The 26,143-nt window shown below is 58.5% G+C and overlaps 2 protein-coding genes across 3 annotated transcripts in view; one reads left to right on the plus strand and one right to left on the minus strand.

The window, feature by feature from the left end:
* DOLPP1 (dolichyldiphosphatase 1) overlaps positions 1-6,117 on the plus strand; it is a 9,031-nt gene extending 2,914 nt beyond the window's left edge. Inside the window, exons 2-8 of the mRNA XM_004713261.4 lie at positions 1,247-1,347; positions 1,578-1,662; positions 1,761-1,860; positions 2,095-2,193; positions 2,696-2,824; positions 3,220-3,309; positions 4,785-6,117. Of these exons, the coding sequence (XP_004713318.1) occupies positions 1,247-1,347; positions 1,578-1,662; positions 1,761-1,860; positions 2,095-2,193; positions 2,696-2,824; positions 3,220-3,309; positions 4,785-4,821 (641 nt within the window). The 3' untranslated portion in view covers positions 4,822-6,117. The remainder of the gene's footprint in view (positions 1-1,246; positions 1,348-1,577; positions 1,663-1,760; positions 1,861-2,094; positions 2,194-2,695; positions 2,825-3,219; positions 3,310-4,784) is intronic.
* A 5,034-nt stretch (positions 6,118-11,151) lies between these two features.
* On the minus strand, positions 11,152-26,137 carry CRAT (carnitine O-acetyltransferase). 2 transcript variants are annotated; one of them, XM_045288563.1, is made up of 15 exons: positions 26,083-26,118; positions 24,373-24,515; positions 23,458-23,721; positions 20,247-20,365; positions 19,155-19,208; positions 18,619-18,784; positions 18,158-18,332; positions 17,569-17,747; positions 17,124-17,224; positions 16,742-16,861; positions 16,436-16,558; positions 16,224-16,359; positions 16,025-16,087; positions 15,052-15,189; positions 11,152-14,567 (listed from the first exon to the last, which is right to left on the minus strand). In XM_045288563.1, the coding sequence occupies exons 2-15, from the start codon at positions 24,397-24,399 to the stop codon at positions 14,352-14,354; spliced, it is 1,881 nt and encodes a 626-aa protein (XP_045144498.1). In that variant the 5' UTR covers positions 24,400-24,515; positions 26,083-26,118; the 3' UTR covers positions 11,152-14,351. The 2 variants fall into 2 exon arrangements, with proteins under 2 accessions (XP_045144498.1, XP_004713317.1); XM_004713260.2 differs by lacking the exon at positions 24,373-24,515 and having other exon boundaries at positions 26,083-26,137.
* Between the last annotated feature and the right edge of the window lie 6 nt (positions 26,138-26,143).

A 26,143-nucleotide genomic window follows, 5' to 3' on the forward strand; every position in this document is an offset into this window, starting at 1 on the left:
AATGTTGGGCTTGTGGGCTTGGGCAGCACTGGGTTGGGATGTTTTCTTGGTGTGCACTTAACCTTCATATAAAACTCTCTCTTATACATGAGTTTCTGTGGAGTTGTTTCTCTAAAGTTCCCAGACTAACACAGAGGGGAAGTCTTGACATAGGCCCTACCTTGTGCCCTCTGACCTAGTGTGGCCTCAAATGGCGAGGGCAGCTTTTGGACTAAGGCTCAGCCCTGCCCCTTGGTGAGGGGGAAATGGCTCTCCCCACTTGGTGCCAGTGTCTCCGTCTCAGGAGGGGCTGGCGGTCCTCACAGTGCCGATGTCCTAGCCCTGTTCTGTGTGTCCAAAGCACGTGGCGGGCCCAGGCTTGCCCGTGGAAAGGTGCTGCTACCAGATGGGCAGCCCTCCTGGGAAGAGGAGCCTCCTTCACCCATGGCCTTGGCCCTTGGCCCCCATTGGAGTGTGGACTCGAGTCTGTGGTGCTCAGAGGGGGCACCAAGCCCCCATGCTGCCCCTGCCGCCCCACGGAGGCTCCATTTTAACAGACGCACCCCCTGGCCTCCCCGATTGTCCCACCCCACCCCCGGTGCGTTATGGTGCTCGATCTCTGATCTCCAGAGTCAGGGTCTGCCTGGGTGGGAGGGGTGGTGAAGACGTTGAACCAGACCCTAGCCTGGGGAGTTTGTCCAGGACCCACTTCATTCTGGCTGTGTGGCTTAGGGGCCAGTGAAGCCCTTGCTCCAGACTCGGGTCCATGGGCGGCTTTGCCGTGTGCCACAGAGGCGGCGCCGATGGTAGCCACCCGCAGGCTGAGGCCTGGCGAGGACCTTGGTGTAGCAGTTCTCCTGCAACATTGGTGCGCTCAGAGTGCCACGCGTGTAGCCGTGTGCCACCATGGCTCTTGGCGTGAGCTTTGAAAACCCCAAACCAGACCCAGTGCTATTCCGGCTCATGGCAACATTCCCAGGGCTGTCAGTCTTTACAGGGACAGACCGCTGCAGCGCTCGCCCGTGGAGGGGCTGGGGGGTTTGACCTGTGGACACGTGCCCATCAGCCCCCACCCTGACCCGGGCTCCTTTTGTCTGAACTGCAGGGCTTGGTAAACGGGCGCTGGCCTGTTCGGCCTGTGACTGAGTTGGTATGGCCGGGAGATGGAGGCATTTCCGACTGACCGCCCCCGCAGGCCGAACTTGGGGGGCCTCTGGGCCTTGCTGGGGTTCTGGCCCCACCCCACCCGCCCCACTGTCTTCCTCAGGTGATCTCTCAGGCCACCTCCTTGCCTGCCTGAGCCTCAGCCCTGTTTTCGTCATCACTGGCTTCGTGACCCTCATCATCTTCAAGCGGGAACTGCACACGGTGAGCCTGCCCTGGGTGCCCCACCCCATGGGGGAGCTCGCTGGCCTCCCCGGCTGCCTGCTTTCCGCGCCCGCTTCTAGCTTTTCTGAGCAGTGTGCAGCCTCCCAGCGGGCTACCGCTCTGTTGTTCGCTTGGCCAGGCTTGGGGCTGCCACCAGAGGCCTGGGGGTCCCCGCGCCTGAGTGGTGGTCTGGGTGGTGGCCGGCACCGACCCTGCATCTTCCCCAGCAGATCTCCTTCCTCGGGGGCCTGGGACTGAACGAGGGGGTCAACTGGCTGATCAAGCACATCATCCAGGAGCCGAGGCCCTGTGGAGGTAGGTCCTGGCCCTGGGGGCTGCGGGGCCCCAACCCGGCCATGGCTTGGAGGCCTGTCCTTCCGTGACGTGATGCCCCACTCTGCTTTCTCCCACAGGCCCCCACACGACAGTGGGCACCAAGTACGGGATGCCCTCCAGCCATTCCCAGTTCATGTGGTTCTTCTCCGTCTATTCTTTCCTTTTCCTTTATTTAAGGTGAGCTCCTGCTGCCCTGGCTGGGGTGGCCCCGGGCTGCGCAGGCTGGCCTCTGCCCGGGATCGCCACTAGCCCTTAGCACACCCCCGTGGGGCTTGGCCTCCACTAGGGGTGGGAGGGACTGGAGCCAAGGAAGAAGGCACCCAGGGAGTGTGTGAATTAGCCCAGGGGCTACTGGGGAGGCCAGGGCTGCAGGCTGTGGACTGAGGCCGTCCGATGGGCCTGTTTTCCCAGAATGCACCAAACGAACAACGCCAGGTTCCTGGACTTGCTGTGGAGGCACGTGCTCTCCCTGGCTCTCCTCACGGCGGCCTTTCTAGTCTCCTACAGCAGGTACCGAGGGAGGGAGAGCCGCCCGACACCGCTGTCCACGGGACCCGAGCCCGTAGGGCAGGGCCAGGCAGGGCTCCCCGCCTGCAGTTTCAAGAACCAGGGTTCCAGTGGCCCATTCCAGCCCAGCCTTTGGTCTTTTTTCCTGGCTGGGCCCAAGGCTCGGGGGACACTAGCGTGTGTCAGCCATCTGTCCCCAGCCCTGGAGGAGCCCCTTGTGCACGTGAGCACAGAGTTCAAGGGCTGAACAGAAGGGAGGCAGATCCTAACCGAGCGCCCCACCCCACAGTTCTAGAGACAGGGAGCAGCTGTTGGGGCCCATACCCCCACCTCCTCCCAGAAGTCTCCCAGATCTGCAGCTCTGCTTCCTGGGAGCCCGTATCCTGCCCGGGTGTGTCTGCACGTGTGGCCACCCGGTCCCTGGGCCGCTGGCCCTCGGGCATGGGGGACTGTGCAGGCCTCGCTCTGGTTAGCTCTCCTGAGATTCCCTTCTGACCTTGACCAGGGTCTACCTGCTGTACCACACCTGGACCCAAGTGCTCTACGGGGGCATCGCCGGGAGCCTCATGGCCGTCGCCTGGTTTGTCTTCACCCAGGAGGTCCTCACCCCGCTGTTCCCCAGGATAGCAGCCTGGTAACTGCCTCCTGCCTGCCCATGCCTCCCTACGGATGGAGGACACCGGGGGGCGAGGGGGGTGCCGCTGAGCCTGCTGCAGCTCCCAGGCAGGGCCCCAGGGGCTGAGCCCTGCAGCTTCTGCTTGCCTGGCTTCCACCTCTAGTGGGGCGGGGGGTGCTGCAGAGATGGGGGGGGCGGTTCCTCAGGCCCAGGTTCTACGGTCTCATCCTCTGCCCTCAACTAGGCTCCAGCAACTTGGGGTGCAGCCTGAGCACGCCTGGGCTGTGTCCAGGCCGAGGTGACACCGTTGGCACGTCTGGGGCACTCAGTGGCTTTGGGCAGTGGGTGCAAGGGCAGCACCGGCCTCCGGCCCCGCTCTGACGTGGCCCTGCTCTCTGCATGTCTCCCTGCAGGCCTGTCTCTGAGTTCTTCCTGATCCGAGACACGAGCCTCATTCCCAACGTGCTCTGGTTTGAGTACACAGTCACCCGGGCAGAAGCCAGGTGAGTGCGGGCCGCTGCTCGACAGCCACTGCCCGTTCAGTGGAGGGTCCCCCAGCCTGGCCCTTGCTAGAGCGCTTGTCTCTCACACCTCATTGGTGGGAACCGGAGGCTCGGAGGGACGGGCAACCACCTGGCCGAGTCTGGCTGCTAGTGTGGGGAGCTGGGTCTTGAACCCAGGCTGCCCGGTGCAGCCCTTATTGGTTGGTGCCGACATCTTCCCAGGGGAGGATACGCTGAGGCGAAGTGAATGAGGGGCCGCCTGCACTTACCCAGCAAAGTGGGGGCCACCCGGGCCTTGGAGTCTCCTGACTCACACTCTGCTGTTCCACAGACCCCTGATCCTGGGTGGGGCGCGGAGGGGTGAAGGGAGCTGAGGTGGGGCAGGCTCCACAGGATGCCTGGGAGGTTTTCCACGGAGCTGGTTAGAGGAGCCACAGACCGGGGCTGGGCAAGATGGTGGCTGCAGCCCGGTAATGTGCCCAGTACATCATCATCTAAATGACCCCAATGGGTGTGTGTCAGGGCACAGCCCCCGATCCACAAAGAACGGCCCCAGCTGGCCCCAGCACGAGTGGCCAGCCAAGCTGGCCCTGCCCTGTCCCCATGGCTGACTGCCCCAGCCTTCCTGTACCGGATCCTCGGTGCCGGCTTCATGCGGGGGGGCCCAGTGCCGAATGAGAAGCCCTGGGTCCTGCGCTCGGGGTCTCACGTCGGGCAGAGCACACAGGTGTGACCAGGTGGAGGCGCAGGGATGGCGTGCCCACCTGTGGACTCAGTGCCGTGGGATGCAGCTCACCCAGGGCCTAAGGACTGGGAGTGGGAGCTCGCTCTAGGGGGCAAGGCAGGGATAGGCTTCCCAGGAGACCTCACGGTGAGGAGGGAGAGCCCAGCAGGGGCTAGCAGGAGTGTTCTCAGCGGGGAAACCCCATGTGAGTACCAGACAGACCGCCCGTGTGGCCCGAGGAGAAGACATGGGCCACGGCTGGGGAGCTGAGGCCAGCAGGGTCTTATGGGTCCCCTTTCTCCCTTCTGTGTCTCAGACACTGCCCTTCTTCAAGACCCTAGGTGACTGCCCTGCTCACCTCAAATTCCCGGGCCACAACCCAAACCTTAAGCCACTACCCCCACCCCCAGTAGCCCCTCCTTTGCTGGCATGGCTCCAGATTGTCATTGCCTCCAACCGGGGTGCATCTCCACGTGAAGGTTGGAACCCGGCCACTTGGCTTCTCTTTCTTCATCGCAGTCCATGCACGCATGTGCCCCTCCCCTCCCCTCCCCTCCCCTCGCACCCTGCCCCCCCCATCTCCCCCACCCCCTTCCCCTCCTCAAGCGGACCCCTCCCATCCTGGGACAGGAGCTCTGATGGGGCCAGCGGCTGCCCGTTGCTTTCTTTGAGCCTGTGGGTGGGGAGGGACTGGCTGTGGGGTCACAGCGCTCCAGCTGCCCCTGACTCTGAGCCCCATCCCATTTTCCAGGAACAGGCAGCGCAAACTGGGGACAAAACTGCAGTGACTGGTGGGTGTGGCCTGCCTGGCCCCCAGATCTGGCCGGTACCTCGACTTGCAGGGTGACGAACAGCGGGATCCCAGACCTCTTCAGACCCAAGTCACCAAGCGAAGCCTTTTAATTGTTTTCTTGTTTTAATTGTAATGAGTACGGTGGACCAAAGGGCTGAGCCAGCCCCTCTGCCAGGACCCAGCTGGGGGCCACAGGCCAGAGACCCTCGTGGTGCTGTTGCCAGCCCCTGGTCGGGCGGGAAGTGCCCTTGGATGGGCACCAGGGTATGGGGGAGAGGACAAAGGCTTGTGCCTCCGCTCCTAAGGCCAGGCCAGCCAGGTGGGGTGAGAAATACGCACTATTTATTTTTTTTTTAATTTTGTCAAAGGCGAGTAGGACTTTGGAGCTGAGGCCGGAAGAGCCTGCTGTGCGGTGGCCGAGTTGCCCACGGAGGGTCAGGCCAGCTTCCCAGGCCCTTGGCCTTGAGCTCAGGGGTGGACTGCTTTCCCCTGGGCCTGAGAGGTGGCCTGGAAGGCCAGGAGGAGGCCGCCCCACCCTCGCCCCCGCCCCCATTGCCATTCCAGAACCTCCTTCAGTGTTTCCTCGTCTGGGGCGAGGGCCCAGAGTGCGCGCGTCTGGCGGCGGTTATCATTGTGTTTGAACCCGTTTTGACCTTCGACCACAAGGGCTTTGTCTGGTCCCCCGTCCCGACAAAAGAGCCTGTACCTTGTGGGTGAGCGAACCCAAGCTGTTGACAGCTTTTTTGTCCTGCCATCTGGTAGCTTTTAGCCCGTGCCCCCTCCCTACCCCCCACCCCCCACTCCAACAAAGCACCCAGTGCTGGAGGGAGGGGCGGAAGGGAGCAGGGGTGCCTCATGGGGCACCTCCCGGAACGTCTTTGTCCTTTCTCCCAGTCTCGGGCTGGAGACCCGAGTGGGGTTAGCCCTGGCCCTTGGGTCCCTGTTCCAGGGAGAGCCCCCCCAGGGGCCTGGTTTCTAATCGCCCACCCCACCCCCAAGCAGGCGCTGTGGAGCGGAGCTTTCCCAGGCTGTTGGAAGTGCTTGGAGCCCGCGCCCCGCCCTTTCTTGGGGGTCCTAACCGCAGCCCAGCCTAGTGCATCCCTTCCTCCTTCGTAAGAGCCAGCTCAGCCCCAGGCCGCGTGCTTCGGGGGAGGTGGCCTGCCCCACGTTTCCCTCCTCCTCGCCCCCTTTTTTTACTTCTTGCCTGGGACAAGCCAAGTGTGAGGTGGACTGATTTAAGGAAAATCATTGAAATTGTTTACGACTGTTTTCAAATAAAACCATGAACTGACGGCTTGAGCACGCAGACCTGAACTCGTGGGAGCAGGCCACCTCCAAGGGTGGCGGGGCTACGACCACCCTGACATCCAGGCATCCACCACCCAGCCAAGCACTCAGCCAGCACCCAGAGCAGGGCCTGAGCAGTGCTGGCACGCTTCCCCTGGCGTGTCCGGCCTCCGGCTCCCGCCCGCCAGCCGGAGGAGACCTCCGAGACCCAGCTTCCCGTTTCCAGACCACTCCCAGTCACAGGGACCCATCTCATCCCTCCTTTGTAGTTCCAGCCTGGCCCCCTGGGTGGTCCCTGTCAGCCGGGGCTCCCCTCAGTACAACCTAGGTCACCCGCCCTTCCCGTGGCATCAGGACTGGGTTCATCTGCTGGGAGAAACGGCTCCATCTGGTTTCATTTTGTATTTGTGGAGTGCGTACCTCACCCACTGGGTGAGGCGGCCGGAGCCTCATCGGCATGATGTGCACACACACGGCAAAGCCCGGGCAATTGGCATGTGGGAGTGTCACCGTGCCAGGCCTTCAGCTGCGGGAGAATCAGTAACTGAGTCCTCTTGTGGGCTTGAAATCGGGGTGTCCGTCTGCCCCTGGGCCTGTTCCCCCCACCATGGAGTCGGTCCTGCCCCCCGGAGAGCCCACAGAAGAGACCAGCACTACTGTCTGTCCATCTGCACAGGAGCAGACAGCCTCCGCTTTCTCCCCCAGGGCAGCCGGGGGTTTGAACGGTCAGCTCTGACTTCAGTGGGGGGGGGGTGTGTGTGTGTCCCCGGGGGGGTCCCCTCCCACAGCACCGCCGACTCTGTCAAGTGGTCCATCAATCCGAGACCCACCGCCCTCGACCGAGTGGATCCCGACTTCCGGTGACCCTGTAGGACCCAGAACTGGCCTGAGGGGTTCCGAGGTTGAGAATTGTGACGGGAGCCGAAAGCTTGCTTGCTCCTGCAGAGGCTGGCACATCAGAATTTAGCAACCCAGGATGCAATGCACACCTGCCACCAGGTCTCCCCCCTCAGAACCCCAAAGCTCCTTGTCACCAGGCTGATTCCGACACGCAGCAGCCTCGGGGCAGGCGAGCACTCTGGTTGACAGGAGTAGAGGCCACGCTCCCTCCTGTGGGAGCCGCCGGTGGTCTCCGCCGGTGACCTGCCTGCCCGCAGCCCAGCACAGGACTCCGGAGACCCTTGATGGCATGCCAGTGAAGGTGGTCTCAGTCCGAGAGCCCAGGTAGTGTAGCAGTGACGAAGAAGGGCCCTTCCCCCGAGCCTCCAACTTAACTTGGGTAACCAGTTCGTAAACTAGCCAGAATGGAGACGAGGACACCCAGGTTCAAGGGTGGCAGACACCGTGATGAGAGCCGTAGAAGCAGCAGGCCACGGAGACAGTTCATCAGAGACGTTGGGTGATCAGGGACAGACTAAACTGGTTTCCTTTTATGAAGAAGGCGAGTTTTCCTATTTACTCCACTATTTTTTTAAGGCAAAATGACATTGTTTCAATGCAAAGTCACACCCACACTTGCATTTTCCACAGTTTTCACAAAGAAAAACAGTTCCGATTTCTCAATGAAGACCATACTATGGCTAATCAGAGACTTTCAAACTTTTTTTCTTCAAAAAGAGCATTTTTAATAGACGAAGTGCTGGTCAGCAGCAGGTTTCAAATGGTACTGCAGTTCTTGGAAAAACGAAGGTGGTAAAGTGATGAAATACAGACAATTCAGGACCGCCTTTCATTATTGTGAGTACCATAGTTCTCTTGAAAAATATTTCCAACCTTCTAAAACCCCAGAATGAAGAACCATTTTTTTTTTAAAAAAAGAACCATTTCTCAAAGGGGGTGGGAACCAAGTCTGTACCATAGCTCCTGAACAAGTGTGTGTGTGTGAAAAGCTTCCACAGGAAAAAGGGATATCCAAGTATTTCTAGTAGTTTTAATTTCCTTCAGAATAATGTTTGATATTTGAAGCAGTGTGCTTGATTGACCAAGACACTGTTTCCCCCTCCTTCCAGTTGTTTCTGATCCCCATGTCTTGCAGAACAAGACAGAGCAGCCAGAAACAGCGACTAGGTGAGGAAAAAGGCTCCGTACACGAGTGACTTTGAAAAGGTTAAGTGTGAGGCATATGTTAGACGGGTTCTCTAGAGCAGGTGGCCTCAATCTGCAGCCCGCGGGCCACACGTGGCCCGCCGAGGACAATTATCCGGCCCGCCGGGGGGTTTGCCCTGTTTGTTTTTTTACTTCAAAATAAGATGTGTGCAGTGTGCTTAGGAATTTGTTCATCGTTTTTTTTTTTTTAACTATAGTCCGGCCCTCCAACAGGTCTGAGGGACAGTGAACTGACCCCCTGTTTAAAAAGTTTGAGGACCCCTGCTCTAGAGAAACAAAACCAAAACGCTAATAATTGTACATATATTTAGATAGCCAGATAACATAAGAAATAAAGTTAAATTATAAAGCAGTACAAATAGCTCAGTTCAACGCACTCCCATGAGACAGCTGTGAGACACTGGCAGTCCTTCAAGTCTTGAGGGCCACCGGGTAGTTCTCTGTAGAGCAATTCAGCTATTCGGGCACAAGCAGCAAGGCAGGTGACCAACAGTCAGCCAGATGACAGAGTCCGACAGTCCCCATCTCAAGAGATGTATACTCTAGTAGCGTGGTGAAGCCGGTCTTGAGGGAACCTCAAATGACAGCAACACAGTCCATGGGTTAGGTGTCCCACAGGTAGTGTAGCTTGCAAACTGAGGGACAGAACAAGCAAGGCAGCTGCACACTGGTCCGATGATCAAAGAGCAAGAGAGAGGTGAGGCTCACCGAGCCATTTATCTCTCCGCCCTTCAACTAATCCCACGTGCTCATTGGCCATGTTGGCACAATAAGCCTTAACTATATCAAGGGATAACAAGAAATTAGACCCAAATTGGGCTGAAAATGTCCCTCAGCCACCTGCCATTGCCATGACCTTTGGTCTCAAAGTCAGTACCAGAGAGTCTCACCCCTGGCACGGGCCAGAAACTTCTTCCATGAAAGGAGAGCTAGTGAGAGATGCTTCAGCAAGTGACGTTCTGAGCATAGCTCACTCCAGGCTTTCTAGAAAACGAGATTTGATACTGCCAATTAAAAATAAAAGAAGCTAAAATTAAATATTCTAGAATGAGTGGAGTATTTGTTAGAATCCAAGCATTAGCTTATAGAAATTTTAATGATACCTGTTTTTTTCTAAGTGGTTTCTTGGTTTTGTTTTAAGGTAGTAGATATATACAGATTTAAGAAGGAACTTTTGTTCAACACCCCTCTGGCATCCAATACCTACTCTAGGCTTACAACCTGAATTCATTTATAGTGGTTTTCAATCCATGTTCAAAAATGAGATTAACAGCCAGTAGAAATTTACTGAGTCTGCAGTCTAATTTCCATCCCCACCCCCCCAAATATCTTGTAATCCACCTTATTTTCACAGTTTAACTAACAAATACAGGTTAACCAGTACATAAATTTGTCCTTCATCAAATAACTGTAGGTCTGTTATTAAGAAACTATAATTTGTTACTTTCTGAAATTGACACTTAATAAGATGTTACCAACTAAAGTTTCTCTAAAATTCTCAACAATTAAAGAAGATGCACAATTTAAGACTGTTGAAATGTGACTGTGAAATTCCAATACTCAATTTATCTTTAAAATTGACCACTTAAAACAAAAACAAACAACAAAGCTGACCATTTCCCAAAGACACCAATTTATATTATGACTTAAACTCAGGACAGAATTCATGTCTTCTTCGTAAGAATGGTGTTTTTATCCCCGACCCCCACCCAACTACTACATGTTTCCAACGTGCAACTCCATCACTCTTAGTCGATGTTTTGGACAAGAATCAAAAGCAGAGATCTGAAAAGAATGTGCTCCACTATTTTAAGCTTGGAATTGTTTCCAGGGGATAGAAAACTCTTAAAGTGGGCTCTGGCAGATGAATTAAAAGGGAAAGTTAGGGTGGCTCACCAGCCTGCTGGTGCTCCCCGCAGAGCACTGGACAAGAATCCATCCCAACGCTTTCTTCCGGGCTGCAGACGCCAAGCCTTGCTCATCTGACAAGCCCACGTTTTCGTCTATCCCCAGGACCTGCCAGCCCCATCCGAGCCTGAGGCCAGCCGGGCCTCCCCACCCTTGCCTCATCCCCACCCCCAGCCCAGCCTTTTTCAATCATTCCTCGCCTCTTGGCAACCCCACCTACTCCCCTAAAAGAAACCCAGTCCAACATGTCCTCAGACTCCGAGACTGGGGTTAAAGCCTGACCCCTGCATTGACCCTCGTCCAAGCTCCTGTGGGCTCTCGGCCCTCAAGATCGGCTTTGCTCCACATCTGCCCCTTGGTTCCGGCCACATCAGGCACCAGCCTCCCCACAACCGAATGGGTTCAGCAGGTGGGCTGGGTTCTTGAGGGATCAATTAACGAAGCATCAGACAAGATAAATCTCTGCAACTGAACCAGTCCGGGCAGAGAGGGAGAGCTTCATGTATTCTCATGAGATTCTCGGGCACGCAGGTCAACGTAAGCACACACGTAACAGGGAGGGGCTGTACAGGAGGGGAAAGTGCTAGGGGAGGCACACATGTGACAGGAAGGCTCATCCGTAACAAGATGGACGGGCTCTAGAGTCCATGGCAGCCGTTGTAACCGTGGTTGTCTGAGCTGGCTCGACCTTAGGAGTCTTTGAGCTCTTCTGGGGTGGGGGGTGGGGGTGACAATCTATGATCCTTATCAGAAGGGGGTGGGACAGAATTGGGCCTCGTTGCTTTTCATGGCTGACGACCTTCAGGCAGCTCACCTTCAAGAGCACAGTGCGTGGACAAGAAAAATGGGGAGCTGATGCCAGGAGCCCGAGCGGGAAGCGAGAGTTTTGAGAATGATGAGGCAGCGAATGTGTAAGTGTGCTTCACACAACTGATGTGTGTGTGGATTGTGATAAGAGTTGTATGAGCCCCAATCGTATGGTTTAAAAAAAGAATGCAGAAATTTCACAAGGAAAAAAAAAACACTATGTTGATCATTTTAATTTCTGTGGGGAAGAAAATAAAAGACACTGAGTTATGAAAAAAGACCCCTTTCAACTGGGAACACGCAAGCCATATTTGAGACTGCAATGAATTATACATAATAGCTTATTTCAAACAAGATTCTTTTTTCCCATTGAAGAACACAAACTTGAGAATAATAGTGTTTTTTTTAAGTTTCACATAAAGGGATAAAAATACTGTAAACCTTAAAATATAATTGTAATTGAAAAGCTAACTCAGCTGTAAATAATTCAAAGAGTGAAGAATCAACATAAAATAAACATATACGTAGCGTGAAACCAGTTGTCATAACAGTATAATATAGTCACTTAGAAGAAAATAAAATGTGTGTGCATGTGCCTTGTGAAGTAAGAGGAATTTCAGGATAGAATGGGAGGGTTTTTATTTTTTTAATTTAGTTTAATTTGGGGGGGGGTATTTTATTGTTTAACATTTTAAATTGTATTTACAGTGAACTTCATAAAGTATATTATATATTACTTCATCTTGTTGCTGACGGCTCTTGCCAATTTTCATCAATAAAAATCAAGGCCCCATAGGTTTCATTAAAGAGTATAGGGAGTGACCGAGGGTTTGCAAACTGTACCTTGAACTTGGCGTGATGAGGGGCGTTGGAGGGAATGACTTACACAGGAAATGGTGAGGAGGACGCATCTCCCACCCACAAACATGAAGGTTCCTTCCATGGGAGCCCTGACTTCCCAGACTCCTTAGCATACGAATGGTGGGAGTTTGTCACATACACTCTCTTCCAGGTGCCAGGTTTCCCACGCTGGCACATTTTCTGGGGGCACAGACCCAAAATCAAGGCTGTGTCAACTCGGCTCTCTAAATGTTTAGAGGATTTACATGAACGCCACGTGTCTTCCCTTGTTGCATTTCAAATGGTAATATAAAATGTACTTCAGTTTTTTGCACTCACGTTTGGCATACACAAACAAATTTGTTGAAGGTCTTCCCTTGAATCTTTGGCCACTAGGGAAATTGAAAAGCTAACTCAGGTGTAAATAATTCAATTTATTTGAACTATTTACCTAATGACTTTATGGATCCACTGTCTTCCCACAGCCAAAGTGCTTTGGGATCTGGAAATGCCTTGAGCTTCACGCGGGCTGCCCCCAGCACTACCTCCCTGCTTCCCCAGGGACCTTTGAAGATCTTTAGTTCCCAAACCCAGCACTCGAAACGTGAGGTCACGGGTCCCACCCTTGGGACAACCGGCTACACCTTGATCATTTCTCCATCCTCTTCTGCATTCCTTTCAACAGGGATTGGGATGGTTTTAGCTAAGGTGTCTTCCCCAAACAGTGCTTGATGCCCCAAAGAATTGTGGGTGCCGCTCCGGATGGTGAGAGCTGCAGGAGCTGAGGTGAAGGGAGACCCTTGCTGCTGAAGGGTGATTGGGGGCAGGGGGCGCACACCTGTCTGGTTCAGGTTGGCCTGGCTGTGCCCTTTCCCTGGGTCACCCTCTTTCTGCTGCCCTAGGTTGGGCTGTCCACGTAGAAGCCACTACATCCAGCTGGGTGGGCTAAGCTTCCCAAGACTCCCGGTCACCCTCGGAAGGGCCACACTTGCCAGAGCCCAAGAGCAAAGCCATAGTGGGGCCTTCTGGGTCTGGCCTCCTCCAGGTCTCTGGCCTCAGAGGAACCCTCCCTCCCTCCCTCCCCAAGGGTCCAGAGTAAGTGGCATGCCCTCTCCAGGCTTCACCTGTGGAGGCAGGGCCCCTTTAGACACCCCTGAATGTAGCTGGGGACAGACGCACTAGGAGATTCAGGGCTGCAGTCACCTGGCCCAGGCCGCACAGGCACCAGGTCATGAGCACTGAGCACCGTGCACATTTTCCACCATTGCCTCCCCATCTCTGTCTGCCCAGGGTGTGTGTGGGGGTTGGGTGGGGGCGTGGGGTGCAGAGTGGGACTGGGGGCTTAGCCCTAGGAGCCACCAGGACCCTGGGCTGGATGGGCTAGCCTGACTTCAGGGGATCTCCACTCTGCCACCTAGTGGCCAGGTGACTTTCACCGCTGAACCTTGGTTTCCTTATCTGAAAAACAGGTCCACCCTCTCCCTCGGGGCTGTCTCACAATAATCTCGGCAGGTACGTGGGGGTGGAGGGTGGAGTGTTCTGGGGCAGGTGTCAGGTGAGAGGGCAGCCAGGGCCGGAGGCAGAACACCTGCCCGCTCTACCTCCATTTTCCATTGTCATCGCCAGGGAGCTGCGAGAGGTTATGAGGGAGGCCCTGGATGTCAGCCCAGGCTGGTTGCCCAGTCCACCACTGGCTGGAGCACCCTGCAGAGGTGTCCCCACCTATAGGGCTCTGGGAGGTCCATGCCAGCAGTTGTTTGGGGAGAGGGCAGGGCTGTGCCTGGCACTTGGCTGGAGCTGGACCTTGGATCCTGACCTGACCTCCTTCCTCTGAGCCCTCGGGTTCCCGCTGGCTGCTTGGCACTGGCTCCAGACCAGCCAGGTGTCCATCCCACCCAACCTGCCCGCTCCGCTGCAGCATCTCTTTACCAATAGTGTCCCTTTATTGAGTACCTCCTCTGGTGACAACATACAGCGGCCGTGAGCACGGCCAGGGCTCTAGCTTGGTGGAAGTGAGAGGGCTAGGCTGCTGAGTCCCGTTAGGAACCAGAGCCCATGGTCGCCCTCGGAGAACAGCAAGCACCCTGACACAGGGCGGAGGGAGGCTCCGTCCTCACCTGTACTGGGCGGTGCCCAACCCGGGGTCTCTCAGGTGTTGCTCACAGAGAGGCCCCAGTGGCCTAGACCCCCTGAGCTCTGGGAAGTGACCTGTCTCCAGGCTCTGGACAGAGTGGAGATCAGATAACAGCTGCCTCCGGAGAGGAGAGAGGGCAGGGCCTGGCCGGAGTGGAGCTGGTGAGGGCAGGGACTATGACCCAGGCTCACACGCTGGCCCTCTGGAAGGGGCCTGGACTCTACCACCTGCCCAGCCTCCAAGCCCACCCCACACTCGAGGGTCAGAGCAGGCATTGAGATGACCCATGGAAGGCACTTGGGTTGGGCTAACAGGTCCCACGAGGGGCTGTCCTATCCCTTCGGCTCAGTCAGATCTGGGGGAGCCAGCGGGGAGAAGGGAGGCCCCCCTCAGCACAGAAGATCAGGTCCTGGCTGTGGCTCCGGCAGCCCGAGCCCACGGGCTCAGAGCTTGGCCCGGGGGTGGCTCTGCATGATGGCACGCATGTCCAGGAGGGCCTTCTCCAGGTAGTGGGCCAGGCGCGCGGCATTGGTCTCGGCACAGCTGTTGTAGGCTGACACGGAGAAGTTGATGTGGGCCTCCATGGGGTTGTAGCAGACGCCGTAGCCGTCTGGCACCACGGGCCCAAAGCACATGACGCAGTCTGTCTTGGCAGGGACCTGGGGACAGCACAGAGTACAGCTCACCCCCTCCCTCCCCGCTGGCTCCCCAGCGCGGCCTGCCTTCCGGGGTCTCTAAGCTTTTGCACCACAGCATCCTCATCCAGCACGTGGGGCCCTCCTCTTGTCCTTCCTGCAGGGACCACTTCTGTTGTCAGCTCTGCTACGGAACCTTCCCTGACAGGACCAGACTGTCTCTCACGTTCCCTCCCTGGGGCTCTCAGAACCCCCAGCATAGCCGGCATGGGCCGTGGTTCACCCACTCATGTCTTTCAAGTGCAGGAACGTGGCCGACTCTCCCATCGTGTCTCTGACCCCAGGGCCCCTTCTCAGCCTGCATAAGCAGCCCCTGGTGGCCTAGGCAACCCACACCAGTCAGGTAGGTCTTGGTTCCCCTTTGCACAACCCCCCCAGCTCCCTGCAAACCCTCTTCCCTCCCGCCCCCTGCTGGGGACTCGGGGCGGGGTTTGGGTGAGCGGCCCACCTGGCTGGTGGAGAGGTTGAAGTGCATGGCGATGGCATAGGAGGTGTCCATGAAGATGTCGGGCATGCTCACCAGGTCCTCAATGGCCTGCAGCTTCAGGCCCAGCAGATGCCGGTCGAACGCCTCCCCTCGGATGGCCTGCAGAGGCAAGGGTCCTCAGGAGGGGCGCTGTCGGGGCAGGGCGTCCCTGCTCTCCTCAGAAGCCCGCACGTGGCAGCACCACCCATCCACTTGGGAATCTTGAGACCAGGATGTCCCACCAGGGGAGCCCTCACGTCACAGACAGGGAAACTGAGGCACACGAAGGGGCAGAGACCTGCCAAGAGAGACAGTATAGGGTAGAGTCTGGGCTCTGGAGCAGGGTGGCCTGGCACGTCCTGGCTCGGGCTGGCGGGTGGGCAGGCCACTTATGTCTTGGAGCCTCAGTGTCTGCACGTGCGAAGCGGAGACATTGCTGAGCTTGCCTCAAAGGGAACAGACCCCCGCCTGGCCTGCCCTCAGGTGGCTGTCCACGCACAGCGAGCCTCGAGCAGAGGGCAGAACTGCCCCTGTGGGTTCCCCAGACTGTCCCTTCTCGGGAGAAGCCACCTCCTCCTGTGGAGCGTCTGGGGGTTTTGAAATGGGGACCTTGAGGTGAGCACTCCAACAGGCTGGTCCCCGCAGGGCGGCAGTGAGGGCTACGTGGATTTCCGTCGGCCAGGGGCTGCCGCGGGACCAGCACTCAGACAGAACCAGGCCGAGAACCCAGGCTGCGGCAGCCTCCCGGTCAGAGGGAAGGCACAGGACACAAGATCATGTGGCTGAGTTAGCTGCGAGCCCCGGGGCCGTAATTGGGCCCAGCCTCAGTTTCTCCACTTTTAAAAGGGGGAGGCACGGGGCAGTGTGGGTTCTAGCTGAGCGCTGGTGGTCATTTACTATCGAGCAAGACAGGCGGAGAGACCACGGCTGGGGGATGCCGGGGAGCCTCACTCACCAGGTCGGTGTAGGTTCGATGGGCCTGCACGGCCTTCCGAAGCAGCTCTGCCTTCTGGTGATCCTAGTGGGTGAAGGAGTGGATAGTCCTGAGTCTCTGTTGGCTGCAGGGAGCTCAGCCTAAGTCAGGTGGAATGCCGCAGGCCCTCCGTCAGTCAGGATGTGGTGAGAGGGCGGCTGGCTGGGAGGGGGCCACTCACCACCACGCTGGCGTCATCCATGGCCTTGACAAAGGCCAGCGAGTCCATGGAAGCCGAGCGGATGGTGTCAGTGCGGCCCAGGTGGAACATGCGCAGGGAGGCACTTTCATAGGTGGCGCATGCCTGCCCGTAGATCCTGGGTGGGAGACAGAGCTGAGCACCTTCGCAGGTGGCCTGCTGCCTCCCCCTCCCCCGCAGGCAGCGGGACGCACCTGTAGTAGGCCAGCTGCAGGGCCATCTGGATGAAGGCGTCCGGGCTCATCTTCTCAGACTTGGGGAAGTCTTTTCCAAAGTGGTGGAACACCACCATCGTGATGTCCAGGTCCTGGATCATGCTGCAAGCGGGGCAGGGAGCCAAAGGGCGTGTCAGGCGGGCAACTGGTGTGGTGCCAGGCTTGCAGGTGGGCGGGGAAAGGGGTGGGGGAGGGGGCGGGTCCCCAGTCGGTCCAGCTCACTCCAGGGGCTTCCCGGAGTGGCGCCAGAGCAGGGTGTGGGGGCAGACCTGGGGCGGGACTCACATGCCCAGGTTCTGCTTGGCCTTCTCAATGTCGTTCTTGATCTCTGGGGTGATGTTGAAGCGCAGCTTCTTGGGCATGGGCAGGGGGACCATGGGTGACCGTGCCAGCTCGGGCTTCTTCCTGCATGGAACATGGGGTCAGGCCTCCAGGTGTCTGGGCTAGGGTGGGGAGCACAGGTTCCCTGAAGCTGGTCAGGGTCAGCCCCCCCAGCTGGCCCCACTGAGGGCTGGAGAGAAGAGATGCCCCCAAAGTCACACAACTAGTAGTGGCAGAGCCCAGGTCTGAGTCTGCACCCACGCCCCCTGCGGGCCTCCTTTGATGCCCTGATGGAGAGCCCTGTCCCCAGGCACTGGGGAGGGGGCGCGGGATGACCTGTACTCACGTGAACTCGATGACGTGGTCCAAGAGCGCCACGATGGGGGGGCCCTCTGCCGCCGCGTGCTCGTACACGAGCCCACAGGAGCCGTCTTCTGCCACGATAAACTGTGGGGTGGGGGCGGGGTGCCCGTCAGTCCTCGAAGGCAGAGCTGAGCCCCTCCCTCCTGTGAAGCCCCACAGCTCCCCTGCATCAGCGTGCTGCCCTGGGCCCTGGCAATGACCCTGCGGCGGGCAGGCACCAAGCGGGAAATCATGGGTCCCGAGCTCTCTACCCAGGTCCGGAAGAGGCGCATCCGGTGGCTTCTCTAATTATCCGGGGGCCCTATAATGACAGGCTGCTGCTGCCCAGTAATTACGGGAGCGTCCTGCCTGCTGGCTCCCTGCCTGCTTTACGAGGGGGAGGTCAGGTAGGGAGAGGGGATGGGCGGTGGGGGGACAGGGCGGCCCACCTGCAGCGTCTTGTCAAACCAGCGGTTGCCGCTGTTGAGCGTGCCGCCCCCGCCGTGCAGCATCTGCCCAGCCACGTGGCTGCGGTACATGTCCTCCGAGACCCGTGGCATGGGCGCGTCCAGGCACACGGTGAAGATGCTCTTCTGGATGGAGCGCACCGACTCCCGGTTCACCTTGTCTGTGGGCAGGGAGCGGGGGTGGGGTGGTGGTGGTGGCGTTCTCCCAGCCCATGGGACCCCTCTGCTGCCTACAGGGGTGGGGGCGAGGCTTGGCGTCTGGAGCATTCTGGGGCAGTGGGCATGGGGGTAAAGGGCTCCAGTCTCACAGCACCGGGTGAGGAAGGGCCAAACTCATGGAGGCAACAGAAGCCTGAGACCACCCGGGTAGCGGGCGTGGCAGGGAGCACCGCCCAGTGGGTGGCCTGACTCGGGACCCTGCCTTGGCAGGCCGAGGGCTGAGTGGGTGTGGAGGCAGAGTTGGGCTCCTCAGCAGGAGGGTGCAGAATGGAGCCCCAAGAGGAACTGTCGGAAGGAGCCCTGGCTTCGTCCTGTGTGTGTGGGGACAGCGGTCCGGAGGAGTGGGCAGCACCTTTGATGAGCGTGTTGTAGGCCTTGGCCCAGGAGTTGCGGTGGTTGGAGGTGAGGGTGCCCACGGGCTCCTTGTTGGTCTGCAGCGACGAGTTCCACACCTTCTCCAGCTGTGTAAAGAGCTGGTCCGCGGTCAGGGGCGTCCCATCGCTGTTGTACACGTCCACTTCAAAAAACTGCCCGGGGCCAGAGAGAAAGCGGTCACCTCCCCACACCAGCCTACTCTGGGCCTCAGCCACTGCCGCTCGGGGGTGGGGGGGTGGTAGGGTGGGGTGGAGGAGGGGCCCGGGGCCTGGGACTCAGGCCTAGCAGGAGAGGGGAGGAGGCCTGGGCACCCAGCGGTGGCGGCAAGGCCCCCACACACACATTCCTGGGAGCCAATGGAAGGAACGTGCTGGGCCATGCTCTGCCCCCATGGCCGGCCAGGTGGGGGTCCGCAGCTGTGGTTGGCAGGCCCCCCACCTGGTAGTTGTGGACCACGGTGATGTGCATGGGCGGCTTCTTGGTCTTGCTGAAGTTGACGACTGAGTCCTGTTTGGGGCCTGGCACACGGCAGGAGGACAGGATCTGGTAGTACTGGTTCATGCACAGCGGCTTGCCCCCCAGGTACTCCACGGGCAGGGTCTCACTGTGGGCACAGAGGGACAGTGAGGCCACCACCACTGGGCCCAGGACATGGGGACAGGAGGACTGGAAGGAGGGACCTGATCAGTAAGGCCCCCTGGTGGCAGGGTTGGGGAGTGCTCTCAGCGGCTGGCCCTCCTCGGAGGCACCCTGCAAACCCCCCGCTGGGTTTGCAATGAGAGCAACAGGAGGCTGGGGTCTTTGGCTGGGATGGTGCACGTTGGGGGGGATTCCCAGGACAGCGTCATCAGGAGACAGTCACAGCAGCAGGTGCAAAGGACCTACGACGCAGGTGGCAGGCCAGTGTGGGGTGGCTCTGGTAATTAGGCATGTCCTGGGAGGGGGCAGAAGAAGGTGGGGGAGGGGCTACTCACTTGTCAATCATGGCCTTGAAATCCAACACACCCTCAATGAGTTTGGCCGCAAACCTGGGGACAAGCAGAGGAGATCAGGTGTGACTGCAGCACCCCAGGGCCCAGAGCCGAGGGCCTGGCTGCTGGTTGTGTCACTCCTGCACCCTGAGCTCGCTGCTCTTGCAATCTCCAGAAGGAAGGTGTGCAAGCAGGGAGGAGCTGTTGGTCAAGGGGCTGGGGCAACGCGTCACGGCTAACATGTGGCAGCGGGATTCAGGTTCAGTGCTGGCGGCTTCCACCTCCACGGCCCCCAGGTCCTGATCAACAGCCTGGCGTAGGGCTGTGGGGTGTCATCTGCCCTGAAGCGTCGCTTATGGAGGGACCTGGCAGGGCTGTGGGGGCATGGGTGTCCTTCAGAGGGCAGTGGCTTGAAAGATCCCTGCCCCCTCTGGGTCCTGGGGCCACCTCCCTCCCTGGATGGTCTGGGTCTGAAGGGGGGCTTCCTGATGACATCAGCCAGTCTGAGGCCGGGAGCTGCCCTTGGTCCCTAACAAAGTCCTTGGGGCTGAACCCACCCTCTCTCCCCCAGGGTGCCCAGGTCCCTTTAAGGGCAGCAGGTGGTAGCCCCGAGCAGTGGAAGGAGATCCCCAGGCTGATATTTTTATCCCTGCAAGGACTGGAACAGAGGCCAGGGAAAGAGGATGAGGCCAAATGTGGGCCAGAGGACTGTGTACAAAGGTCATCCTGGTGGCCAAACCTAGAACCCAGGAGAAAGTGAGTGACTAGATTGTGATGGGGCGGGGGACTCCAAGGTTTGGGGGTCTTGGTGACTGGTGGCTAACAGGAGACTTTGCTGGAGAAATCCTGCGCCCTAGCCCGACTGGGTCCATGCTCAACTATGACCTTGGCTGGTTCTAAGGCTCAGTTTCCGCATCTGTAAACTAAGGCTGATGCTCCCCACTTCACAGAAGGCTGTTTGGGGGGATGAAGGTGAGCCCACCTCGCCTCCTCCCCTGGGACAGGGGACATTAGGACCTTGAAAATGCTTGGAGTCCTGCCCTCTGACTGCTGGCCGGTCCTCTCCCCAACCGGCCCCCAGCACCAACCACTCACCGCAGCTGACCCTGCAGATCCACAAAGTCCTGCTTGGGCAACACCAGGCCGGGGCTGGAGTAGATGACCACAGGCTGGCGGTACTGGAGGTATGCCGTCTTGAGCCACCACTCGGAGAGCTGAGGGGAAGGGCCACTCATCAGGAATCGGAGGGGACCTGGCTGGACCCTCCACCAACCACAGACTCTGCGTACCTTGTCGGACGACACTTCCGACTCTCTCACGTGGTGGTGAAACATACACAACAAACAAATCCCCGGGAAGGGAGCCAGGGGTGTCGTGGGCTCCACACTGCGCTCCGGCCCCCTCCCCACCCCCCAGGCGCTCTGCAGGAGGATGAGGAGACTGTCTGCTCTCACCGAGATTTACAATCTCGGCAGCCCCCCAGGGGCCCTTCTACTTTGCCCTGTAGGGTGGTCATGAATCAGAATCAACCCCATGAATGAGGTGTACAATGAAGGAGCCTCGGGAGTGTGGTGGGCAAACCAGAGGCCAGCAGTTCACACCCCGCAGCCGCTTCATGGGAGAAAGGTGAGGCAGTCTTTAAGGATTTATAACCTCAGCAGCCCCAGGCTGTCACTGTACTCCGTCCAATGCGGCTGCTATCTCTGAGCCGAAATGGACCGGGCAGCAGATGCAGGACGCTGTTTCACTTGATGTGGAGTGTACTTTGCATGTTACACAATCTCTACCTTTCACCTGGCTATTCCACCATCATTAACATAACCTCCTCGGTCCCCCTCAAGCAAAAACCTACCCTATGCCTGGTCTTCCCTGGGACCCTCTTCTGCATTCCAGTCTCTCTCCAGAGCAACCTGCGAGAGCTAGGCTGCTCCCTGCCTCTGACGGCTGGGAGCCACCACGCTTCCCTAGGACTCCCTCCGTGGGCAATGTCTGCGCTTTCCTTCGCTGATGGCATCTGCTCATGGACTGGACGGGCACCCAGCTCTTGCTGCACTTGCTGTCTCACTGCAGCGGAGCCGGGCCATTCTTGCTGCTGGCCATGCGTGGGGTGGGCAGCGCAGCTCTGGAGCACCCCCCGCCCCCAACGTCAACCCTCTGACCGCACTCCCATCATCATCCCCTTAGCCCGAGCCAATAAGCATCCGAGAGGAGGGAAAAAACCCAAAACCACACCAAACAGAAATAATCTGAGCGGGAAACAAGACGGGAAGCAAAGCTGGGCCTGGGCGGAGGACGATGTACGACATGGAAATAATAAGTATAGCTCATCAAGGGCTTGGGAGGGAGGGTGGCCGGGGGACGGAGGGGGAGGCAACGGGGAGCTGACACCAGGGGCTCAAGTGGGAAGAGAATGCTTTGAAAATGATGATGGCGGCATCTGTGCAAAGGTGCTTGATACACTGGAGGAACGTATGGATTGTGATAAGAGATGTGAGAGCCCCCAATAAAAGTATTAAAAACAAAAAAACCCACAAAGCTGGGCCCGGGGAAGAAAGAAGGAAAGTGAACGAGTTTTCTTTATTTTCCAAGGTTCCTGTTAGTGGTAATACTACTGCACATAAAAATGCCTGCTTAGCCAGATAGAGAAAAAATGGGGGACCTTACACAGAGAAAGGGCAGTGGATGAGCTTTCGACCAGTCCGGGCTGAGATTCTCCAAAGAGGGGGTAGGGGAGGGGATCAGGGTGGCAGAGCAGACCCTGGTCCTCTGTGGACTGGGCTGTCCTGGGGTGCAAACACTTCCTCTGACCCTGTGGATGCTCTCAGGGTTTGGGCTACGTGGGGGGAAGCTCCCGGCACAGGTAAATCATTGTCCTGGTGACAAGGTGTGGCTGGACGACATGCTGCGCCTCCTCCCTGATGTCTGTCCTCTGCCCTGCATCAGGGCAGTTTCTGGCAGGGACAACAGTGTTTCTCGGGGGTCACCTTCCCATGGGCACATTGTCACAGAATCTGGTCTTGAAGCTGTGCACAGCCCCTACTCCCGGGTGACTGCCACTAGCAAGGCTTACAGGCTGACTGAATTCCCCTCCCACCCACCCCCATAGCGAAGGCCCCCAAGCCTCCTCTCATTGGCAGCCCCCCTAACCCTTGGGGACCTAGGGCCCCACCGGGCTTTCTCACTCCATCTCAGAGAGGGATGTGTCCCTTTACCACAAGGCTATCTTTGGGAGAATGCTTGTCTGGGGTGGGTGACCTGGCCAATAGCTCTGGGCCCCAGGGCCCAGAGCTCGGGGTTGACTTGTCCCAGATTGGATAGCAGGCTAGCAAGAGAGGACTAGAGCCTTGAATCAGCCAGGGTCCTCTTGAGAACTACTGTGTGGCTCTGGGCTTTGGTCTACCTCTCTGGGCCCCAGCTTCCTCCTCTGTGGATCAAGGAGACTGACCACCTAGGAAGGCACTGAGAGCAGGCTGGGCCAGAGGAGCGCTCCCTTCCCCTGGGGACAGAGCTGGCTGCTTTCCAGCCAGGAGCCTCTACTCCACTGACAGGAGTCGCTGGAGCTTGGGAGACATGAGGAAGTCCCACAGGGGCAGTGCCACCTCAGATGAGCTGGGGGCTAGTAGAGACCCCCAAGGGGCACCCCAGGTGGAGAGGGGATGCCTCCACCCCTTCAGTCAGAAGCTTCTGTTTGAGATGGGAGTTGCAAACAAACCAAAGTTGGAAACCCACTGGCCCCCGGCCTCTGGGGTCCTTCCAGGGCCAGTGGCCTAATTCTAGAATTCAAGGCTGAGCGCCGCCCCCAGCTCAGTACCTGCTACCCACACACAATAACTCCCACGTCCTGGGTGATATTCCATGGAGCTCCGGGGTCAGAGTTCCACCTGCCCATCCCACATCTCCACTTGGAGGTCCCACAGCCCCTTCTGGCCCCTTGCCACCATCAGCACACCTTCTTCCTGCCAGGCCCCTGAGTTCACCATGCTGACGTCTTCCTCCCCTTGGGGTGATGGCTCGGGCCAGGGGGTCCCCTTCTGACTTTACAGTGAGGTGGAAAACGCTTAGAGACTCCTGCCCCCTGGACCTCCCCCAACACGTGGATGTCTACTCCGAGCCCCACGCCCACCCAGAGCCCTGCCTGGGGCCAGAGCAAGCGCTCAGCAAAGTCCCAGGGTGAAGAGCACGGTGGCCTGGGTGCGCAAGTTGGGCGCAGCCCGTAGGACAGTGAGGAGTGCCTTGGACCTGTCTGCGGGCCCCTCCCCATGAGAAGTGAGGGGTGCCAGGGTGTGCTCCCTGCTGCTGCACTCACCCAGTTCTCTGTTTTCTTGGCGCGGCGCTCCAGCCCCTTCTGTAGGCGGTCCCCAACACCGCCTGGGGCCCGGAACTCATCCACCAGCTGCTTGGTCTGCGCCCACTCCTCCGTGCTCACGATGGGCTGCAGCGCGCTGAGGTAGTGGTCCAGTGAGTGCTGCAGGGAGGGCACGGGCAGCCGCGGCAGCGCATCCTGGTGCGCCTTGAAGCGGCCGGAAACCTTCGTCAGGGAGGTGGGCTTGAGGAAGCTGAGGGGCTTCACCTGCAAGCAGCAGAACATCCCGCTCATTCCCTCACGGCGTGGGACAGGAGGTCCTGCCAAGCCCAAGCTACTGGCCTGGGCCCTTATGTGGTCATCAGGAGGGCAGAGAGGGCCTCCTGGGCGGTGCTGTACACGCCAGGCCCCAAGCCCTGGGGCTGTGGGTGTCCCCATCCTGTAGGGGCCTGGAGATGCAGCTAGGGAGAAGGGAGGGCAGGGTGTGGCCATTGATCTTGGCAGGCCTCAGGGAACCACATTGGGAGGGATGGCACCTGTGGGGGTGGGGGTGCACGACAGGGACCTCCCGTCTGCCTGGATGCACCGGGGCCCCACCTTTCTAATCTTGGGAAAAGGAGCCAGCCACCATAGAGGTGACTACTCCTCCCGGGACTCCCAGCCTTTCCATGTTGAGCAACAGGAAGAAGGGAACACCAGAGAGAGCCAGCAGAGGACAGCACCTGGGATGAGGCCAGGCCTCAGACCCTGTCTGCCTGGCAGCGGGAGGAGGGGAGGGGTGCGCGCGCTGCTAGGACCAGAGAGCTAAGCAGCCTGGCATGGAGGGCGAGAGAGTCCCAGAGAAGCTGGAGGCCAGAGGACAAAAGACAAGAGGGTCGGAGGCAGTGGAGAGGCAAGCGCATAGGCTCCGTTCCATACCTTCTCTCCCTGCTGCCTGTCCTCCATGGCAGGACTGAGGTCCTGAGCCCTGTCTGTCTGTCTGCCTTGGGCTGGATCTCTAAGCCTAACTGTGCTACTGAGCGGGCGAGTAGAACCTAGCAAGAGACAGCCGCCTGCCTGGGCTGGAGAGAGAAGACAAGAGCCAAGATTCAGGGGGAGGCAGGCGCCGGGGGAATCGTTCCAGCGGTTCTCAACCTGTGGGTCAACCCCTTTGGGGGTCAAACGACCCTTTCACAGGGGTCGACCGATTCGTAACAGTAGCAACATGACAGTGATGAAGTAGCAACGAAAATAATTTTATGGTTGGGGGATCTCCACACACGAGGGGCTGTATGAAAGGGTCGAGGCATTAGGAAGGTGGAGAACCACTGCTCAAGCCACTGCTCTACCTCCCTTTGCTTCTCGAAGCAGAAGAGCGGGGAGCAGGTGAACCTCGGAGGTGGGCACTGGAGTAGGAAATGTTCTCGTTTTCTCCTCTGGGCTCAACCCCAGGGAGGCTGGCCAAAAGTTATTTAATAATCCACCTGTTGACTCTGATGACGGAAAACTTGGCTGGAGGGCAGAAACTACCTGGCCTGCCGACATTACACCACTTCCTCTCAGTCAGCCCTGGAATCGGGACCTGGGGAGGACCAGAGGTGGGCAGTACTCGCCAAGAACCCTGCCTGTCCCCTCCCACCCCCTCACCCCCATCCCAGCTTCAGGACTTTTAAGGTCTTTTGGGAGACCTGGTTTCCCTCGTTTTGTTCCAGCTCATGAAGCCTGGGGACCGAGAGTGGAGGGCTCTGAGCATTAACTGTAAGCCTTGCCTCAGTTTCCCCAGCAGGTATACCATCAGGTCAGCCAGCCAGGTGGCTCCTGGGGAATGACCAGGGGGTTATGGATAGCATGAAGGCCCCTACAGTGGCGGTGGCAAGGATAAGGAGGGGCGTCAGGGCCCAGGGAAGCCTTCAAGAGCCTCTAAGCCGGCCTCCCAGCAGGGCAGCCAGGTCCCTTCAGCCCTTCGGGCCTGGTAGTGTCTGTTTAACTATCCTTCTTGGCCCATGCAGGGGAGATACAAGCAGAGATATCTCTGGATTAGCAAGGGCAGGATTCCCAAGCAGGGAGGGAGCATGGTTTCTCCCGGCTGTTCTCTGGGGAAGTGTGGGGGCAGATGTGGCTAGGCCAGCCCAGGAGGTTGGGGCTGATGGTGGTGACACCTGCTACATCTCCGGTGTTTTTGAAGGTTGATTCTTCGGAGACAGTTCCAAGGAGTCTGGCCAGCTGGAGAAGGGGCAGCATGAGTTCAGGGCCGCCTGAGTAACTGAGGGTGGTGCCAGGCTGGGCACTCCCTGCCTGTCTCCCTCAACACAGGCACAGCGTTTGGGGTGGGGGTGCTGCCTGAAGCCAGGGCCTTGCACTGCCCTCTCCAGGTCGTTAGAATTTAGCGCTCCAGGAGGTGGGTTCAAACCCACCTCTCCTCCTCTGCCAAACCAAAGAAATCCAACCGCGGACCCCACCCCACCTGCTGACCTCAGTGGGCAGCCAGGCCGGGCAGCGGCCTCTCAGTGCCACCCTGCTGTGTCACCGCGGTGGCCCGGTTCCTCATTCCGGAGCAGCTGCATAGCCTGCTCTTTCCCGTGGCCCTCCCGTCCCGTCCCGTCCATTCCCGTGTAGGGCCAATTGGACCGTCCACCCAACCGCACTCACCATGGTCCTGGCCGCAAAGGCCAACATCTTGCTGCCCGCCCGCGGACAGATAGTCCGCTCC

The sequence above is a fragment of the Echinops telfairi genome, unplaced genomic scaffold (assembly GCF_000313985.2).
Source record: "Echinops telfairi isolate 266 unplaced genomic scaffold, ASM31398v2 ScPeMD7_22;HRSCAF=79, whole genome shotgun sequence".
Taxonomy (NCBI): domain Eukaryota; kingdom Metazoa; phylum Chordata; class Mammalia; order Afrosoricida; family Tenrecidae; genus Echinops; species Echinops telfairi.

Excerpts from the sequence above, each read along its gene's own strand:
- CRAT (XM_004713260.2), bottom strand. The coding sequence starts at position 26,109 with ATGTTGGCCTTTGCGGCCAGGACCATG. Across the intron at positions 19,209-20,246 it reads GATCTGCAGGGTCAGCTGCG|GTTTGCGGCCAAACTCATTG; the intron begins GTGAGTGGTTGG and ends GCTTGTCCCCAG. Across the intron at positions 16,559-16,741 it reads GCCAAGCAGAACCTGGGCAT|CATGATCCAGGACCTGGACA; the intron begins GTGAGTCCCGCC and ends CCCCGCTTGCAG.